General features: G+C 39.0%; 1 protein-coding gene across 1 annotated transcript in view; it reads left to right on the top strand.

Moving 5' to 3' along the window:
* The first annotated feature begins 4,536 nt into the window (after positions 1-4,536).
* Positions 4,537-21,650, top strand: part of PLA2R1 (phospholipase A2 receptor 1) — a 33,120-nt gene continuing 16,006 nt past the window's right edge. The window contains 20 exon segments of the mRNA XM_066322902.1: positions 4,537-4,644; positions 4,647-4,844; positions 4,847-4,912; positions 7,061-7,228; positions 8,316-8,489; positions 9,616-9,729; positions 10,364-10,417; positions 10,420-10,506; positions 11,465-11,660; positions 12,999-13,066; positions 13,069-13,157; positions 14,527-14,554; positions 14,557-14,633; positions 16,291-16,339; positions 16,342-16,402; positions 18,513-18,682; positions 19,640-19,842; positions 20,129-20,274; positions 20,765-20,849; positions 21,221-21,353. Of these exon segments, the coding sequence (XP_066178999.1) occupies positions 4,632-4,644; positions 4,647-4,844; positions 4,847-4,912; positions 7,061-7,228; positions 8,316-8,489; positions 9,616-9,729; positions 10,364-10,417; positions 10,420-10,506; positions 11,465-11,660; positions 12,999-13,066; positions 13,069-13,157; positions 14,527-14,554; positions 14,557-14,633; positions 16,291-16,339; positions 16,342-16,402; positions 18,513-18,682; positions 19,640-19,842; positions 20,129-20,274; positions 20,765-20,849; positions 21,221-21,353 (2,179 nt within the window). The 5' untranslated portion in view covers positions 4,537-4,631.

A 21,650-nucleotide genomic window follows, 5' to 3' on the forward strand; every position in this document is an offset into this window, starting at 1 on the left:
TTTTAAACGTTCTACCATTGATAGAGCTGAATTTCTCACTGTGATCCAGCAAGAGAGCCCTTTTCTGGAGCTCAGTACTCAAAGCAGTGGCCAAACACTTCTGAAGAGATGTAGACAGGTCTGAATGGACATATTTTCATAAATGGCTCATTAAAAAACTTCTCTGCCAGAATCTAAAAGTTTCAGAAGGCTGCAGCTTTCCTGAAGAGGTACATCACACCTCCATGAGAGTTACAACCCTTCTGTCTTGCAAAGTCAGATCACTCCTAGAGCAGCTTCTGCAGAAGTATTTCCTGCTGTTTGTTCTGTCAGACACTTTTATCATTTATTAAATGGGGAGAAACTCCTTCACTATCTACTTCTTTCTAAGTGTTTGTTTTCTCTTGTTTCCAAGTCCTTCTACCAAACTAGGAGAAAGAAATCTCCCCAGGCCCAGAGGCTTCTGTTTTCTATCCCTGTATAAGGGTTGAAATAGACATGGGGGAACAGTTAATTCCAGCACTGCTTTCCTTTTTTTTTTACACTTATGTACATGTTTATAGATTTACTTGTCTGCTATGCATAAAGAACACACCAGAAAGGTCCTGTGGATTCCCGTAAAACTACTCTATTTTTAACCAAGAGGTTCTGCTTTTGACTTTGTGCAAGACTGAAACTCAGCCCAAGGGGGCAGCTCCTGCAAATATTCGACTGAAGACAGAGATTAACAAAATGGAAGAGGGCATTATGTTTCCCCATTCCAAAACATAAAATGACTTCGAGATCAAAGATGACCTACCTAAAAACACAAGTACCCGAGTGGGGTCTGAGACAGTGGGGATGTTCAGGTACAGAACAGCGAACCTGAGAACACGGACAGTGCTGACGGTGGCCTCCCACCGCCAGTGTCTCCATGTTTTCTGGTTATTTTAAAGAAAAGTACTTGGGGCAAGAGAAAGTAGGTGTTTTCAGATGGAAAATAAGGTTATTTCAGAGTATTTCGTCCGCTTGAATCCACAGCTCTGACGTGAGCAGACGGCCCGAGCCGCACGAGCGGCATTTCCCGGCGCGACCTCCAGCGCACCCCTCCCGCAGCCTCACGGGGGGAGCCCGCGGGCCGCCCCCGGGGCCGCCCCTCCTTCGCCGCCGGGGTGGGATCGGCGCTCTGCCCTCCCCAGGGCAGGGCCGGCGGCTCCGGTGGCGGAGCGGAGCGGGGCGGCAGCGCCGGGGCCATGCCGGCGGTGCGGCTGCGGCTCCTGGCCGGCTGCCTCCTCCTCCTCCTCCTCCTGCTGCTGCTGGGCGGCCGCGGCGCCGCCGCTGTCGGCTGGGACGCGGTGCCTTCCCTGCGGAGTGAGTGACGCCTCGGGGTGGCCCGGGGAAGGGGAGCGGCGCGGCGGGCGGGGTCCCGGGCACAGCCCTTCGCCCCGGGCGTTCCGAGCCCGTAGCGCCGTGCGGGACCGCCGGGCTGCCCGAGCCCCGCCGAGCCCCGGCAGCTCCCAGCGCTCCGGGAGCAGGGCCGGGCGCGGGCCCCCGGGGACCTGCCCCGCTGCCTCTACTTCGCCTCCTCGCTGCTTCTCATCCCGCTGCCCTTTGCGGTCCTCCGTGCACCCGGAGAGAACGGGGATAGGTTTTTATCTCATTTCCAGTAAATCGCAGTTACTTTCTCTATTATCACATAAGCAATTCTCACTGCTTTTTCGGAGGGAAGGAAATGGGAGGTAAGGAGGAAGGAAATGAAGCTATCTTGTTCGCCTAGTTTTGTTACAGCCGTTTATTCCCGATTAGCTGTGTTGACCCCAAGTAAACAGGAACTTGGAGGTATTGGTCAGCAATTAGCTTTCATCTGGGGCTGCACATCAGCTCCAGGCTTTCCTTCTTGGGAATATGTTTCTTGTCACCTTGTCCTTGTGTGGACGGGCCTGGATGTAGAGAAGTGGATCTATCCTAAAGACTTCACTTCACCCATTCAGTTTCTAAAGCATAGATTATCCCATTTCCTCTTTGGGTCCTCTGGGGCCACAGAGCTCCGTTGCAGTTCGCCAGCTGCAGAACTTCGGGCACACCACCTCTCCCTGACACCAGGAGCTTTGTAACAAAAACATCTATGTGAGCAGCTGTAAAATGGATGGTGTAGCTTTGCATGCTGAAAGGAGGTGAGCCTGGAGGCGTTCCCAGGCTTGATGTTGCTCCAGTTGTCTCATTGCCCCGCTTGAAGACAGAGCTGAGCTGGAGCTCATGGAGCTGTTGGTGAGCCTGCCATCTCTCGCATCTTGCTTCTGTGGTGGGCTGGCTGTTTCCTGGCAGTCCTCAGGCCAGCAGAGCCCTCTTGTCAATTTTATTTTGTATGTAGGGAATGGAAACCACATTTGGAAGGGGGCTCAACCATTGTGGTCTGGCTGTTCTTGGCACAAGTTGTCCCAGAGTGAAAAAGGGACGTTATTCACAGAGATCATGCAGATGGGTTATTTGTGTATACTGGGAAAGAACCTTATCTTTTCTCAGCACTCATTGCAACTCTTAAGAGCCTTACAGATAAAGGCTTAAGGAGGTTGAGAACCTTTCACCTTTGGGTTGTGGTCTTGCTCCCCCATCCCAGGAAGGTTCTGTATGGGGGATGTGTGCTGTGGGTATAGACAAACTTTGTCAAACTCGCAATCCATATGTGAATCCCAGTATGCTGGTGAATCAACCTCATTAATGAGTGTTTACTAGTGCTAACATCCCAGTTTTTAGTTATCTAGCAAATTAACAGTGTATTTTCTGGTCAGCAAAGGTAAGACTCCAGTGGAAAAGACATACCCTTAGCATGAGAGGCAGAAACTCTTTCTGGCCATGTAGAGCACCTGTATTGCCCATGGAGGATTGGGTTGGATAAGAAGGATGAAACCAGTAGAAACGGCAAAACTTCAGGGAAAACTCAAAAGCAAAGGGCCAATCTGGGTGTCTGTCACAGTGTCTGATGGGTTGTCAGTGGGCTCAAACACCTGAGAGTTACCATAGTAACATAGTAAGGGTTACCATAGGTCTAAGGAAACTTGCTCACCCCTAAGTGGGTAAGGATTTAATGTAAGACAGCTGCCAAGTGCTTTAAAGACACAATTTCATGTATCAGGCTGTTTTTCAGCAGCTGCCAGTCAGAAGGGCTTGCTCCTGCTCCATCAGACTGCCAACCTCTATAGCCATGGGGGAAAACACTGTCAGTAGTGCCACAATCTGCAGTGCCACCTCTCTGTAAGTCATAATGTGTTCTATCCAGAATCTGTAGCCAAAAACCTCACCATAATCCATATCATTTCTGTTCTGCTTGTTGTATGCACATTATATTGTTGAGCTGATCTCTTGTGTGGCTGTTACACAGCACTGTCACAGTACTGCCTGAAACATCTTTATTTTTTAAAGCCACACCTAAGCTCCATGCACTAAACTCAGGCACAGCATCTGGGTGGACTTCTGCATCTCATTTTTATTTCTGGGCTATGTCAATTTGAGAGGGATTTTTTATTATCATAGTTAGTGCTTCAGTATTCTAGGTGTGATGAATTACAGAAACTTGAAAGTATGCATGGCAGAAATTACCACTGTAAAATTTGAAGGCAAAATGGAAGTGCTGCTCAGGTTTAACACATAATCTCCTGAGGTGTGAAATAAATATCTCTCAGAACTCCCTGGGTTATTTACCCTTGTGGATTTCTGGGTGAATCAAGTAGCTGAGCTGTTACAGTCTTACATTTTGCTGATTTCCAGTTTCTCAGCTCCCTCTTTTTTTCAGTGTATATGATCAGTTAAACTTTTACTCCCAAGTCATTAAACAGCTGACTTTTTTCACATACTTATAACATGATGTCACATATTTCAGTGGATTTCTATGTGATTCCAAAAAATCTGGGATGTCAGGCTAGCCCTACAACATCTGCTCTTGTGGAGGGTAGTCACAGATGGCTGAACAATAAGTATCGAATAGGAAAGCCATACTTTAGCCCTTGGCCACCAGTTCTAATGGTGTAGATAAATCTGCTATTTCTGTGTCCTACTGACAATGAAACTTTCTTTCTCTGTAGTTGCAGAGTAAAGAATGAATCTGACAATGTCAGTCTTAAAATATTTAGCTTTTACTTCAATTGCACTCTCCAATCTACATTGGGAATTATTTTGCAGTATACAGCATAACTTGTATTACTTCAACCATTGCTCCATTACTGGGACATTTACTCTGTCTTGGTGACCAGTGGCTTTTTTCTTTAAACATGACTGATAGTTTTGGGCATCTCTTGTGTTTGTTTGGGGTTATTTTTGGTTATCCAACTTGAGAAATATTACCTGGTTTAATTTTGTGGGCTTGCAAGTAGTCCACATGTTTTGAAAAATCAGCTGGCAGTAAGTTTAGACCAGTACTCCTTAGTTTTTTGGAGTATCAGTTATTCTGATGGATATTTTCAATTTACTTCCTAAATAGCTAAATAGCTGCAATTAAAACATTTGGCTTTTAATACTAGTCAATCAATCACAGTATTCTACAGACTGAAAGTTTGTTGTATTTTCTTCCCCCTACAGATAAAGGTATATTTATTATCCAGAGTGAAAATTCCAGCTTGTGCATTAAAGTGGACAGAGATGGCCTTGTTCTGGAAGATTGCAGTCAGCTCTCAGAAAAGATGTTGTGGAAATGGGTTCCAACCGTCGTCTTTTCAACATAGGCAGCAGTACCTGTCTGGGGCTGAACATCAGCAAGCCAGGACAGCCACTAATTATGCTTGAATGTGATTCAACTCAATACTCCTTATGGTGGAATTGTGATGGAAAAGCCTTAGTTGGTGTATCAGAGTACAAATTAGCAGTTGAAAACAGTAAACATATCGTGGCCAAAAAGAATCTACTTGTCAATGGAAACAGTATATGTCCTATGATGAAGACCTTTGTGAACACCCATTTCAAGGTAAGAATAAAATTTTGTTACAGAAGCTTAGATGGGAAAAGCTTCAGAAGTTCTACTGGAGGGTGGTCAGGTGCTTGTGGTCCCTTCCAGTCTCTATTGCAGTTTGGGACTCAAAGTCTGTGGTTTTTTTAATGTGCAGTGGTTGAGATGAGCATACTAGACAATTGATATTCTTTTGTTAAATTGACCCCCAAACCCACCAGTGTCCTTGCAAAGCAGGAAATGCTCGTTTCAATTACCTATAAAATTAAAGGGTTACTAAGGATTTGCTGTTGCCTGTCCTGCAGCTTCCATTATCAGATAAACCCAAAGAGAGATAAGAAAGGATTTGGAGTTCCTGGCACTGAAGATCAGTCTGTAGTTGCAGTGTGCATGGACGAATGTCTGCAACGTTCAGCACCTGGACTCTGAACATGCCAAACTTTGAAACAGAGATCAGAATTTTGATAAATCCTGCTATACAGCTAGTGAAGTGTAGGAATGTATATCAAGATCCAGGTCTGCAGACCTAAACAGTTTTCCAAGTTTAAGGACTAAGATAAACCCACTGACTTCAAGCAGCAGCAGACAGGCTGTACCCCTTCCTCAGCATTTCTGTAGAGGGAGAGACCTGATGTTTGCACACTGTCTCAGACTGAAGTTACTGATTTTCCCCACTTGAACTGCGTGTTTGAATTTCAGGTCTGGTCTTAGTGGTTTCCCCTGTAGGTGTAGCTCAGCCTCTGCTCACTAAGCTCCTTCTTTGGACCTGTGATAACTGGGAAAGTGCTACAGTATACAGCCTTTTTATTAAAACCTAATGGAATTTATACATAAGACCAGACAGAAAATATTTAAATCCATGAGAAGTCATACACATTTGCCATATACAGACAGTGGGATGAATGTAGACCTGGTTTAGCCCTATTACTGCAACAACTCAGAGAGGTGAGTAGAGGATTAGCATTAGGCAGGCACTTCTGGCTAGTTTCAGGACGAAAGTATTTGTGTTGGCAAAATCTTTCACTTTCAGGTTCTATTTTCCACTTTCTACCTCAACTCATGCACATACAAAGGCAAGCCAGCCTGTTAGTCCACCAAGCAAGGGGTGTGAGGGATATCTACCTTCAGAGAAAAAAAAAATTAAAAATATATAACTGTGGTAAGGTCGTAGCAATAGAATTTGATTTCTTGCCAGGACTGATATAATCCCTCCATAGCTGGCAGCATGGTGCAGGCAGACGGAAAGCAATTCTGATTTATTTTTTGACCTGTTCCCTGTATTTTCTGTTCATTCACATCAGAAGAGGATTTACAATGTGTAAACTGCTCTTTTATATGTGCACAGCCAGCCATTAACTCTAGAAACCTCTAGGAACCTGGCAGTATGTATTGATTCTGTAGTTGAAGGACTTTGCTCTTAAAGCTCTCAATGTGGAATCTTTGATAAACAATTTCATTCAAAGAGTGATTGTGGAAGCTCTGAGGTTTAGGAGACACTGAGGTAAAACTTTTACAGCTTTCAGTTGCACTGGATTGTCTCAATATTTTGGTCCTCAAAGTACAATAGGAAAATATTTAAATATTTTGTAAGGCATTGATTGTGGCAACAGATGTATGGAGCATCAATTCTTTACCTATGTTATTATTCTCTACAGGACAAAAACTTATTTTTAAAAGTCTGTTTAATATTCCTTTGTAATGTACATTTCCTTTCCCAAAGAATGACAAAAAATCCACTTTATAAAGAGAGAAACGGGAATAATGTTCAATTACTCATCTGTCATAGACTAAAGTAGAATTTGCATCTGAGTGTGTATTGATTTAACTAACTGTTGTTTTATATGTTTGTTCTGAAATGTAAGTGCAGTCTTTGTGTTAATTGATCAGATTTTGGGGGTTGTGGTTTTGTTTGTGATATTTTTGTGAATGGAGTAAATTGCAAGAGCGTGCCTCATGGTTACAAATTTCATAAGTTATTATTTCCACATTCTATTTACTGAAATTTTGCTGCTCACCTTAAATTGTATCAATTAGAAGTTAAAATTTGAAAGTCACTTTAGACATTTTATTTTTACTACTGCTGCTAAAAACAGGAATAATGACATATGAGGGCAAATTTTTTTTTGTAGTCTGCATTCTTTTAATCTCTGCATTTTTTTTTTCCAGAAACATACACCTTGCTGGGAAATTCTTTTGGTTTCCCGTGTGTATTTCCATTTAAATATAACAACAAGTGGTATTATGAATGTACTAAAGATGGAAGGGAATCTGAGTGGTGTGCCACAACAACTCACTATGAACAAGATGAAAAATGGGGGTTTTGCCCAAATGCTGGTAAGATCTTGCTTGTATTCTCTCCCCCCCTCCAAGAGTTTGTTCCTTATTAGTAATACTAGAACACAGACTGGCTTTGGATTACTTCCCTTCTGTTAGACAGGAATGTCTTTTTAAAAAGCACAAAGGAAGACTTTAGCAACTTTGTTATAGTTTATCCTTTTTGACCTTTGAGACTCAAGTCCTCATTGCAACAGCAAAACTACAGGGGGTAGCAGAAGGACCTTATTTTGTGCAGCCTATTGACCTTGCCCTGCAGCCAAACCCCTGTGTCCTAGTGAGACACAGGCACCTTTTGTGGAACACATAATGTAAGGATTGCTCTTGTAAGGTCATGTTCTGCTTTTGACTGCATTGCATCTTGCACATCCCTTTTCTTCTGTGCACTGCTTGGATATGTCTTGGGCCTAAAATACTAAAAAGCAATACCTTTTATAAAATACTTGCTGTTGAAAAGATTTTGGATATATAATCTTTGTGAATATTCCAGCTTCTTGAATAAATAAACAAAATAGTGTCTTCTATCAGTAGAAGTGTTTTGGAAAAGCCCTTTCTGCTCAAGCTACATTTCAGATCTCTGTTCGAAAGCATCTTGAAAACAGCTGAAAATGTGTCTTTGTAGGGGGTATTTCTGGGCAGTCATTAAAATAGATGGTATTTGCAGCTTGCTTATCCTTTTTAATTATACTAATTTATTCTGTTGAGTACAAGGTACAAGGAGATCCAGTGAGTGTTGCTCCACAAGTTGGGTGAGGTGTTCACAGTTTGAATATTTCAAAATTCAGCTTTAGAAACAAATGATTAGCCAGAATAAATTAAAATGTAGCTGTGTTGGCTTAATGAGAGTTATGAAAATCACCACCAGCTGCAGATCAGCTCCCGAGTATTTTATCAACCATATGAAATGTGGAACAACTTTTATTTCATTAGTGCTGTATTTCCCTATGTGCGTTAACACAGGAAGGCAACGAGGAACAATGCTTCCATTGGAATACTGCTGTCATTAATTCATTAAATTGTTCATGCTGTTGTCTTTCTGATTGGTTTGGGGTCTTGGGCAGCTGGTGATGAGTCTGTTTTTGAGTAGAGAGTGGCTGTGACATCTTTTGGGAGAAGAACCCCAACACACACGTCTGCTACCAGTTCAACCTCGCGTCCGTGCTGAGCTGGCATGAGGCTCGGGCTGCCTGTCAGCTGCAAGGAGGGGACCTGCTCAGTGTCACCAGCCCTGAAGAGCAGAACTACCTAAGTAACTTAAGCAGTGAGTAGACATTTCTCTGGGCACCTTGTAGGAAACCTACAGTTAGATTTGTCTGCTCAAGGGGGTAAGCTTTGGAGCCTAATGCTCTGTGTGGTGTCTTTCCTATTGCTAAGCCTGTGGGGCTTTGTCATGTAACACACCTCAGTAGAGCTATTTGAAAGAGCAAGGATAAGGTAAGTTCCCACCTTACTAAACTGAAGTGCAGAAGTGGTGGTATGTGTTATGTGGGGATGTAATTTTCTCAATTCTCCCTCCCCAGAGATTCCCATTCATCCTGCAGTTGTGGTTAGGGAGTGTGTTTGTTTCCTTTGGAAAATCTATGTGTTCACCTTCTCTGCAATGTACCTTGGTGTCCCTTTCTCCTGCTAAGTTTTCTTTGTAAGTGGCCTTCACCAAATGGGAATGACAGGAACATTTCTGCAGGTTTAAGTAAATGTCCTGTATGGGAAAAATGCCAGCTCTATAAGTGGATGTTACTCCTTCTCTGATAAGGAGTTTGCTTTTCTACTTGGAGGAAATGTCTCAGACAAATTGTGCAGAGCCCTCTGAAAGCCGGGCTTTCCTGGGTATTTTAGTGTGAGTGGAGAAAATCAAGTGGAGAAATGGGTGGTGGAGCTTTGATGCAAAGGTTGCCTCAGATTTCTTGTTCATTGCTTCCCACTATTGCTGGTTTTCAATTGAAGGATATAAGCTAACAGGAAGTTTTAGAAATTATTTCATTAGCTTTTGATATGTCTGCAAGGCTGTAAAGGTTTGTGAAAGTTGTTTGGTTTATGAAAAGCTGAAACAGGCGAGTGTTTGTGTAAACAGGCCAGCATTTATGTAGCTGCTTGTTCTAGATTTAACTTCTAAGGTCAGCAACAACTTGTGCAGGAAAGGTTTGCAGAATGAGTAGCTTTTGAAGCATTTCAGGTTTCTGAGTTTATTCCTTTTCATCTCTGTGTTTTAACAAAGTAACTGACTTTTTCTAAGGACAGAAAAAAAAAAGCCATCAGCCTGAACTTTCTGGAGACTGCTTTGAAGTTTGTTCCAATTGTAACCAGACAGGACAGGAGGTCAATGCCTGTGATATTTTAAAGCTTGGGGAAAGCATGCAGTATTACTTTGTTTATTTTTTCTGTTTCAGGGCAGTTAAATTCCACAGACATGATGCTGTGGATGGGTCTGAACCGCCTGGATGATGATGCTGGCTGGCAGTGGTCAGATGGAGCACCACTAACGTTTGTGAGCTGGAGAGCAAGTACTTGATGTTCTTTTGCATATGTTATAGCAGCATAATTAGACACTCTCTATAACTGCAGCTTGATACAACATTGCTGTTCCTACAGCTATGTTTGAAAGTTGAATTAAGTGAAAGAGTGCACTTTTTTCTTTTGTAGAAATATTAATTCATGTTAATGAACTGAAAGTCCTTCTAGGAATATAACATCAAGTGAGATTGATCTATTCAAAGCATTAATGGTCTAGTCCTTTTGTCATTTACCCTTAAAGATGTTTTTAAGGTTCCAGTTGCATATTTAAAAAGTTCCATGGAAGAAAGGAGTTTCAATTTGTTTAGGTTAACAAGCTGTAATTAGCATTAGCATATTGACATGAGTTTTGTGACCTGGTTTGCTACATTTTGAAGTCTGTCCAGCAGTAATTAGAGACACTCAGCCTCTCATCTGAGAGCAGCAGCCAAGGAGGCATTGCCACGCATGTAATTTATGGAAAATGTTCAACTGTCCATAGTACTGGTATAATATTACTAGAAGTTTGGGTGTGCAGGGATATGTATATGTTAATCCAAGACCTTGCAGAGAACCTTACAACACCATTTTACAACTAAGAACTGATTTTTTGTAATTTCGTGCTTCTCAAAAATGTGTTTGCAGATATCTCTGAAAAGCGTTTTAAAGAAAATCATTGTGCAGTGATTAATCCGAGGCTGAGTATGGCTGGAACAGTTACCTATGTGAATCTGGATTGCCTTTTGTATGCAAAAAATATTTAAATAAGACAGAGCGTGAAGATCTGGGTAAGTGTTTCATTGGTACTGTATCTTATTTGTGGGTGTGCAAGGAAAGCAAGACTGACTCTAAAGTCAGCAGAACAGGGTCACACTAAGTCTGTGGGGTTGCTAGTTTAAGTTGAATACAATTTACTTTAACGGATGTAATAACACTTTCTTCTGTTTAAATTCAGTCTTTGAAATCATGTTGAGAATCTTTAGAACAAATTATTTAATACAATAGCATTTACTTGATTCCTTACACCATCAGAATGCTCATTCTCTTTTATATTATACAATAAGAGCCACACTTCTAAGTTGCAAAATAGGTTTTCAGTGTCACTGGAATTCACCATGGCACACAGAAAAAAAGCTGGTATAGATGCAGCACAACATTTGCAGGAGATTTTATGATGTGTCGTACTTTGATATACTAAAAAGTGTTGCACGTATACTGCAAGTGTTTATACAGTGAGTATGTGATATATAGTGCATAGAATGACTCAGGCTCCTGTTTTGTGAGAAAGTTAAAAACAGGAATTTAGTTTATTCTAACATAAATTTTGGTTTTGTAAGAGTTACTTACCTGGAATTCAGCTCCTTCATAGTAACTTAGAGAAACTTTAAGCAGCTTAGTAAGGAAAGATAATCCAAACTTTCTGTAGGTAATGTATCTGAAAAAGCTTTATTTGTCTTTGAACCAGGTTCAGAGGTAATAAGGGAGATAAACTGTGTTTTAAACTGAATTAGGTTTGCACTAGTCCAGCAGCCCAAACAGTTCAATCATCAAATAAGGGGAAGAAAATTTTCGGTTTGCTTGGTAGGGTGATGATCCCTAGAGCGAGTGTTTGGCCTCCTTAAGTCATCTTGGAAACTCTGTTTTCAGCATTTGAAGGTTAAAAAAAATAAATCTCTGAATAGTTATGAACATAGCATAGGCTTGGCAGTTCTATCTATGTATACAAACTTTGTGTGCTCATTGAAGATGCATGGAAATATTATGCCACTCGTTGTGATGCTGGTTGGTACCCACACAATCGCAACTGCTACACAGACTTCATAAAGAGGAGAAGAGCTGCGAGTGATGCTTCTCTCTCATGCCAAAGTGAAAACAGCAGCTCATTAGTATACTCCTCCATGGCAGATGAAGAGCTGCTCCTTAACTTGCTTGAAGGTGGTGAGTTGGGGAGTTTGTGTGCAGTTGTTTCTTCAATGGTTTGTGTGGTTGCTCTTTTGCGCAGCTCTTTAACGTTGTTTCTCATCTAAGGACTGTATTACATGCCACACCCAAATGATGCTTGCAAAAAAGAGAAATGATTGTGGGCCTATTCCAGGAGTCTTAGAAAATGTGACTATGCATTTTTAATAACCATTCTTAAAATAAAGATGTGAGTCCATGAAGCAGGCACAGTGAGGCATAGTAAACATGCTAGCTTTTGTCCTCTCCCTTTCTTGCCTGTTCCTGCAAACTTGCAAAATATTCAGCCGTCATCCTATACTAGAGCTGTGCTTAGAAGAAAAAACCAATTGAGCGTATCTTTTGTTTGCAAGCTGGCCTGATCCACACTGCGAAATTGCTGCTGTTACTATGAGGGCAGAGTCCCCTTTGATGTCAGCAGGGTGTATCAAAGCACTTCTGCTAGTGCACGTTGTCCTAAGAGGATAGCATAACTACACAAGGAACTTAATGAACAAAAGCTCTTTGATGCAGCAACTGCCAATATTTTTGTTGTCAAAAACGGCAGCAAAGAAAAGTAAGTATTTTCTGCCTGCCACTGACACCAGGTGTGCTGGCGGAGCTGCACAGTTTGGTTGTGAGTTTTTGTCACAGAGGCTGGGACACAGTGTCATTTGGAGATTAGAGATAACCTCACCATCTTCCTCACCTCTATTAAGACCCTCCATAGATTATAAATTTGCAGGGATGCTGTAATGGAAGGATGTAATTGATTTCAACTTGTATTTGGCTTCCATCTACTGCTTCTCTCCAGCCTGCTTCAGGCTCTCTTCGGAGAAGGGCTTACATGCCTGAAAAACATGTAAGTAGATGGATTAGCGGTCGAATAAGACTTTACATCAAAATGCAAGCCTTATCTCTCCTATATTTATCAGACCCTGGCTACAACTGTGCTGTCACTGGACCCTATAATTCTCAGAGAAACCTAAAGCTGAGCACGGCATGGAAAATTATATGAAGAAGTATTTCACTTCTGTGTCAGTTTTTCTGCCCCATGCACTTCAAGGAAGTGCATGTGCTCTTAATTTGTATTTTTTAGGATTTTAAAGCATATTATCATGTATGTTGATTCTATTTTTGAAATTATTTAGTTTTCAAGAGCAATAGAACATAGTCTGATCAGTAAGTTTTCCTAAAGTTTATACAGCTTTCATTTTTTCCTGAAAGAAGGACATTCAATGTAAATCCTATGAGTAATTTTTAATGGTGGTATCATGTTAAAGGAGGAAACAGGCTTTATCACTTTCACCATTAAAATCTGAACTCACTTATTCTTTTACAGAAATGTAACAGAGACATGGATTGGATTATACAGTAATAACACCCCTGTGGTTTTTGACGTGGTCAGATGGCACCCCCAGTAAAATTCTCTAGCTGGCACAGGCAAGAACCTAACACCTTTCAAAGAACAGGACAACTCTGTGTGTCAGCACAAGGACCTGTAAGTTTTCTTTTTAAAAGAATTAGTCACTTTTGGTTTAGCTCATAATAATTTTGTTTCTTGCTGTGAGTACTTTTTAAAACCATGACCTAGAGTATGGCTTTGTGTTTTGATTCCTAATGTATTCATGTTATGATAAATGCAGTGCAGCCTTTAGAAACCAATGCATTCTGCAGTGCTGATGCACTGAAAATTAATCACAGATTTTGAGCTTATGTTCAATAAAAAATACTACATCTATAAAGCCTGCCAAATGGAAGAAAACAATATGAGTGGGTATTTTGATAAAGTAATTTAAAATCCAAGTAGTGTGTATCATAATTTATGATGCATAACTTCTGGTCTTGAAAGTTTAAAATTCATGTTTTGAAAACTGTCAGCCGTGCCTGTATTATCTTTGTGTACATATCTCTAAATGTATAGAGTGTTTTTCAAAATCACAGTAGTCAAGGTCTACATGAAATATAGAAGTTGACAGCAGGAGATTGATACCAGATGAGTCAGGGGATGTAAAACAAGGAGTAATGTTGAAAACCAACACTGTCCTGTCTTGTTGGTACTCATGGCACTGTCAATTCTTTTGTAATGTGATCATACATTTACTTTACTTTTGCAATTAACAGTACTTAACTCACTAATATATAATACTAATACTAATACAGATTTGCATAAGTAGCACTATAGTTTTAATTTTTTTTTTTGCAAAACATGTATTGTCTGAGTGTGAAAACTATCAAGAAGAGTTTCTGTTGTCTCTACAGTAGTGGGTCCAGCTTGCAGTCTTTAACTCAGGAGAAAGCCAAGACAATTATAATGACTGGTAAAAGTGTGTGCCTATTAGAAGCAGAAAATGGGACTTTGGAACAGTTGGGGGTTTTAGATTCCAAAGTCATATTTTACTCAGTTGCAAGTGTAAACAAATGAAAATATAAAATACAAAGGAAAATGATGTCCGAGATAAAATTTTTCATTAATTGTTTTTGATAAATGTTCAGTAGAGATGTATGATAATTATATGTTACAAATGTTGTAGTATCTTGAGTAAGGACTGTTCAAATATAGAGGCAAAGAACTGTAATAGCTAGAAAGAAAAGTGCTCCGGCATGGCCATGGTGGTAGTTAATTAAGATGCTTTACATTCTGAAGACTGATTCAAAGAGACAAGCCATTTGTATGATTGATTTGAGATGTCCTGTTGACAGTGTTGGTAGAAACAAATGGACCATCTAAGGATAAGTAAATGGAGTGAGAAAAACTAGGGTTTTTTTAGTGAAGAGGTAGAAGAGGAAGAGAGAGTGTGATCTAATGTTTTTATAGATATGGATGAGAATATGGGTATATATGGAATATACTCTCTTTTATTCCTTAGGAGGGACATTGGAGGATTAAAAAATGTGAAGAAAATCTTTCTATATTTGCAAAAAAGCAGGGGAATTAAATAATGTCTCTCCTGAACTGGAATCAAGTTGTCCAGAGGTAAGTAGACTTGTGATTGTTTTAGAACTATAATAATGACATAGAATTATATAGGCAACCTCTAAATATAGCTACAGCACATATGGATGCAAACAGAGAGATAATTTTAGTTTTTCTTATTAAAGACATGCATGTTTTGCTTGGAAAATCTAATTGTTTGCTTTAAAAGTATGTTAAACTAAATTTTAGTGTAAGATTAAAAACTTCACAAGATGCCTTTCATGGCTTGTTGTTTCATCAGTGACTGTGACCCAAGTTCCTATTTCTTTCTAGATCAAAAGTGAAGCCCCTTTGTCCACCATCTGTGCAAATAATGGCTGTTATATGATGCCTCATCCCACACATGGTTTTCATACATTGAAATGGAATGTCAGGGTCAAAACCAATCAGTTTCTTTGACACAGAGGGTGAACTCTTCCACTCATACATTAGAATTCCATTTGCTTTCAAGCACAAATGGGAAGGAGCACAGCTATCTAACTAAGAACACTGGATCATATTTTCAGGCTTTTAGGTTCTGTGCTCTGGTAGTAAAGGAAGCGCGTTTAAGGATGACTTTATTTGCCATCAGTTCCTTTTCACAGTGTGGAAAGAGGAAACTTGTTCAATTTCTGTTAAATTCAAAACTGGAGAAAAAAAAATCTCTTTTCTAAGCTGCTTTATTATTTAGCTCATTGTGTTCCTTTTTAAAATTTCCTGTTCTGTTTATTGGAAAATGAAGAAAAGAAACCAGTTCAGTTGAATTGTAAGAAGGTTGAAGCTGAATTATAAGAAGGTTGAAGCTGAACCATTTGGAGTCAGATGCAGTCTTTCCCCAGATGTAGAGTGTCCAGATCCAGAGTTCTTGTCCTACCATTATGGACATTTCTGCTTGATTCCAGCTTGAAGTTTCCAAAGTTTAGGGTGACTGAATTTATTTCATTTGGATCAATTTATTCTGTCACTCAAGAATTTCGTGTGTTATTCGTGCAAGAAAGATTTGTCACAGTCTTGACTGGGTAAAATATGTGCAGAGCATCAAGGTTTTCTTGACAAGCCGCAGTCAGCAGTTTGACAGCACTTCAGCTTTTCTCAGTCCTGTGTCCCACAGGATTGACTCTTAGGGTATTGAGCCACTGGCCATAAGTATTTTGATCCACTCTGGCAACTTCTACTCAGGATAAGTTTCTACTTCTTGGTGTTTCGCACCCTGTAAAAATATTTGCTGAACCTTCTTACAGTCCCTTGGCTTTGATCCTTTTCTTTCTAATGTGTTACATTTGGTTAATCAAAAGACTGAGAGAGTGTATTATGTCTTTATTCTCTTGCTTATTTAAAACATTTTATCATAAGACTGAGCAGGTATGCTGCATGAGCTCACACCAGCAGAACTTACACTAGTCCAGGTGGTGTCTTTTGGACACCCAGGGGTGAATAGTATGAAATAAAAGACTAGTGATGAGATGAAATGAGGCAGACTGACCACTGACAGTGTTCTGGCTTATCTGATACCCACATTTTCAGTGACCATGAGGGTTAACTGCTCTTCAACCGTGCTAGGAAAGAAAAGATCTATAAGGAAGCCAGGGATCATCAGACAGAAGGTACAAAAGGGGGACAAGTTTTTAACAATTATACAATAATTAATAATCTATAAAATAATGTTCATTCTTTTAAGGGATGGGAAAGACATGGTGGATATTGTTACAAAATCGACAGTACCCCTCGAAGTTTGAACATGCTTCCAGTGGTTATTTCTGCCCATCTGCACTTGTATCAGTAACAAACAGGTAGTTAATCCTATTAGACAGTGTGAAGATACCTCTAACAAGAGCTATTCTAACTTTATAAAATGTTGCATGGCAAAAGATATTACCATTGTGAAATAATATTTGCTTGAGGGTGAGGATAATTACTAACATCAGCTAAAATCAAAGGTGTGCTTTGCCTTACTTTATAATTGAAAATAAATTTAGTAAAAAGCAACTGTTAGGCTAATAAACACTTGTAGTAATATGCACACATGGGCATGCAGAAATCGAAAGAAAATCCTTTCTGCAGGGGTATGTAACTTCTTTAAGAAACTTTACTGATGTACTTGGATGATGTACTGAAAATGAAAATATACTTTTTTCCATAGTGACAATATATAAAAATTTAATCCAAATCATGTAATATTTTATAAATGTTTCTATTTATGTATTCCTTTTATGTGATTTCTCAGCAAATAGGGTAAGAGAGTAAATATTTGAAAGCACTTGTTGCTGTATTCCCATGCCTTGTTCTTATTTGCTTCTATTCCAGCTTTAGCAAGAGCTTTCTCCTCTGTAGATGTCCAGATGCTTGGGTTTTCTCTGTTCTCTTTGTTATTTATGCTTTATGTTGGCTTTCCATTAAAGTTTGATGTACAAAGAGATGAATTGCATAGATATTTTAGCTGCTACATATTTATTGTTAAAAAACCCCCGAACAACCAAAAAAACCCCAAAACCCCAAAATTTAAGTAGGAAATGTCTGATCCCTTTAGACCAAGGGAAGCAATCCCAGCCATCAGATAAATAGTAGGTAGGTATTTTAGGAAACATTGGCTACCCTACATAAGGATTGACATCAATGGGAATTCGCCCTGCCCAGTGGTCTCAGGATTGTGCACAGGGCGTGCAGCACTGAGTTGCAGTGTGACAAAGGTCCTTTCAGGGGGAATAAAGGACAAATTCTTGCAGCTGAGTATTGGCAGCTCAAATGTGGCAGGGAGCAGAGGGTGTGCTGCACATCACTAGAATCATGTCTTCTGTCTTTTTCTGCTTTTTTTTTTTATTTTTTCACCTCTCAGTGTAGCCATCACTCATTATGATGTTTGTTCCCAGTTCCAGTTAACAGCACTAGCAAGGAGTAGTAAAAGCTTGTTAGTTTACTGGTTTTGTTAAATTACTGCTGAGGTTTGTTATTCTGGAGTGAAAACTGCAAAAGCCTTTCAGTTATTGATCCTAAAATGTTGATATGAAATGTTAATTAGATAGTAAGTTGTAGAGGAAGGAGAGTAGACATAAAAAGAGAACATGCAGAGGAAATGAAAATGAAATACAAGCTCTGAGTCACTCACAGTGTTTCAGATACATTTCATTATTTACATTATTGTCATCCTTATATTTAGCCATTCTTTTCAGAGTTTGTGAAACCAGAAATTCAAGTGAGTCTTCATCAAAGGGGACACTTCTTTGTTGTATAATTTTCATAATCAGCTGATTAAATGTGCTCATAAGCTGAAACATTTTTTTGCAATCCTATATCAATTATATCAGAACTAATTGCATTTAAGTGAAAATTGGATTGTCATGCACAACAGTTATAACTCGCAAAAAGGTGTATATCTCTCACATAACTTTAGTGAAGAATTCAAAGAAGAAAAACTGATTCTTTGTAGTCAATTCAGCTGGTTCTTTGAGTCCTTCAGATCTAGTTTGTTAGTGCTGGTTTGTGTGTCTGCTGGTTTCAGCAGGACACTTCTGTGCAGATATTTTTCTTTTCTTTTTTTCTGGAGCCTTTTCAGACCCCACTTTTTTCCTTCATACAAGGATTTTTTTGTTTTTATTTGTGCATCAGTAATACACGTTGGAAAGACGTTCTGTGTTTTCAACTGGTGATTCAAGCATCGAGGTTATAAGATCTGATTCTAGTGTTTCTTTTATATGCTCAAGTGCTGAAAAAAATAGGGAAAAATTGTTACTTGTTCTACAGACTTGTGCCTCAAGTCCTCCACAGCATTCTGTAAAGAAAATTAAGTACCTCTGTTATATTTTTCTCCTCTGAGATAACTTAAATTATTTCATGAGAGCTCTTCACTGCAATACCGATTTATCTATTTTATCCTAAAAACTTTATCTTGATTATTTTATTAAGGTTTGAACAAGCTTTTATCAACAGCATGATCCTCAGCATGGCAAAACCTGAGAGAGCTTATTTTTGGATAGGATTGCATGACCTTAACAACACAGGAGAATACTTTTGGCTAAGTCCAGCAGGAAGGAATCACTCCGTGAGCTACACAAACTGGAACAAGCACCAGCCACGTGAGTAGGATGCTGGTAAAAAAAGCAGTGGCTTGGAAAGGGACACTGGGGAGTGTGCTCTCTTCTCCATGGCACCAGTGGCTGAGCAGGGACTAAAGAGTCCCAGTCCTTTCCTCCCTGCCTGGCCAAGAGAGCAGAGAGATAAATCTACATCTGCTGTTGGCTCCATAACTTGAAGTTGCCCACGGTCGGGCCCTCCTTACAGACACAGCTAATCCCTGAAATTCTTCTTTTCATGCATTCCTTTATGAACTATAATACATTTGTTGTATACATTGTATTTTTTAAAAAATGTCAAAACCCAGACTTGTTATTACTTTATGAAATTTTCAAGGGCTTCCCGAGACTCCCAGCAAAGTATCCTAGAAAAGTAATGAATTTTATTCAGTAATAGTCACAGTTTGAGATTTGCATTTTATATGAAAAATAGGCCAGAGGTTGCCAGATACATTTCTGTGAATAACAGTACTCTGTATAGGTTTCTTCTTCTTCCCCTTTAGTTTGATCTAATTTGTTTTATAGTAATTCCAAGGAAAACATTCCAAGGAAACAAAAAGTGAAAAAATTAAATAGCTGTCCAACCTTTGAAATATAAGCCACTGAGCAATACCTGAAAATAGAGACATAATTATAAAGATACTCCATTTCGATAATGGCTCTCTGATTTGGACTCTTTACATTTATTGCTTTACTACTGCATTTTTCAGAAGTAATCTTTTTAATTGCATTTCTTCTCCTGCATTTTGTAAGAGGAACCATTTGTTATGGTTCATTTTACAAGCTCAAGTCAGCCCTAAAACAGGCTTATAAACTGGCTGCTGACAAAGAATTTGCTAGTTTTCTGAGTTCATTAATGTTTAATGCAGAAACTCATGACAATAAAACAGCCACTTGACCAAAACAATCACAAAATTCAGATATTTTATCCTAATATTCAACACTTACTCCTCTGTCTAGGGCATTCTGGAGGATGCGTGGCTATGCGAGGGCAGCACCCTGTTGGTTATTGGGAGGTGAAAAGCTGTAAGAACTTCAAAGCAATGTCATTATGCAAGCAAAAAGTCAATTCTTATGAAGAACCTGAACTTACTTTTCAAAAATATTTGAGTTCCTGCTATTTTGGATGGGAGTCAGAACCTAATCTGCTCAACTGCTACAAGGTACATGTCATACTTGTTTTTAGTTTTCCTGATTCTACACCAGCTTAAGGATTTGCTGTTCCTAAAACATTTTTGATAATGCATAATTTTTTTCACTCCACAAACAAAAACTTCCTGTTACATCCTGCACTGCATTTTAAAGTGAGTGAAGGTACTAAGAATCAGAGGTATGCATGGAATATACATGGCTTTAGTTTGGAAAAACTGTGATTAATATTTGAGTTTTATGGGTCTCTGAAAAAAATGCTCTCTAAAATCAACTACATTTATGACTATTTTATTGCAGATATTTCACAATGAAAAAGTTCTGATGAGAAGAACATGGGATGAAGCAGAAGCATTATGTCAAGATTTTGGAGCACATCTTGCTAGTTTTAGCCACATCTATGAGGAGATATTTTTAAACAATCTATTATATACAATTTTTGATAGGTAAATATACTTTTAACACCAACAATATTTATCTTAATCATACAGATCTGCAATTTACATTATTCCATCCTTTTTACTAGTGTCCAAAGAAATCCTTACTGTAACGTGACTTTAAAAATGGGTGAAATACATCAGCAACATTGCAATGTGATTCTTTTTGAAGATGATCTTTGTGGTAAATGTTGAGCAGCTGTTGTTGTCAAGGTGGCGTTTTTGTGAGTTAATGTTCCTTATTGAAATGGAGGTTGAACAATTTTAATCCTATTTTAAATGTTTTCATCTTATAAAATACAATCTAACATTTTAGTAGGAAAGCAAAAGTCTACTTCAAGGATACTAAAATGTATTATCTTTAAGGAAACAAAAATGTATTATGGAATTATATATTGAATTCAAGAATAAATTAATATGTGTACTATTAAAAAATTATTTCTGAAATAGTGAAAGAAAATGTGCATAAGAAGTGCTATTTTCTTTGGTTTTGTTATAGAACAGAAGAGAGGCAGTTCTGGATTGGATTTAATAAAAGAAATGTGCTTTCTGGTGGGACATGGCAGTGGTCTGACAGAACACCTGTAAGTATCTGTTTACTCTGTATTCCAGTAACCTGTTAAGTCATATCTGAGCATACGCTGAACCAAGGCTTTTAAATGTGGGAAACTGCTGTTAATCATGTCAAAAATTGTTAGGTTTCATAGCTATTTGCGTATTTTTATGAAAAAGAAGTCTGATATAAGATGAGTTGAGTTGGACAGGACATTATGAGAGCATGACTATGGACTGTATTATTTATATTTTACCATCATAATTTAGGCATTCCTCTAGCTGTTGTTTAAATTTTCTTATTGTATACCCCTGTCTAAATCCTTCATTTTTCTCCATGATGAGGTTTTAAAATGCTTTATCTTGGGTTGTCAGTGAAAGAGAATGAATGTGCTGTTTTCAGGTCGTATCTTCGTTTTTGGAGGACAAGTATGTTGAAGATGATTCAAGAAACTGTGGTGTGTTCAAAGTAAACAGAACAGTCTTTCCAGCACACTGCAAGGAAAAGCGTGAATGGATATGCAAAATACCAAAAGGTGAAATGTTATTTAACATGCATTGTCTTTTATACACGTTATTCGCAATTCAGTAGAGACAAGGAAAAAGATATCTCAAAGTCTTCTTTTTAGTCACGTCTGGAGTTCTCATTGGTCTTCTGCATGAAATCATGGCAAAGCCAAATGGATTATTCCACTTATATCTGTTGTCCAGTTAACAGATCTAATGCGAACAGTCAGTTTAAAAACGTGTAGCAAGATTATCAGTTAGTTAGAAATACTCATTCAAAGTTGTTATTCATAAAAACTGCTGTAAAGATTTTTAGTGAGTGTGGC

This window comes from Sylvia atricapilla, chromosome 7 (genome assembly GCF_009819655.1).
Source record: "Sylvia atricapilla isolate bSylAtr1 chromosome 7, bSylAtr1.pri, whole genome shotgun sequence".
Taxonomy (NCBI): domain Eukaryota; kingdom Metazoa; phylum Chordata; class Aves; order Passeriformes; family Sylviidae; genus Sylvia; species Sylvia atricapilla.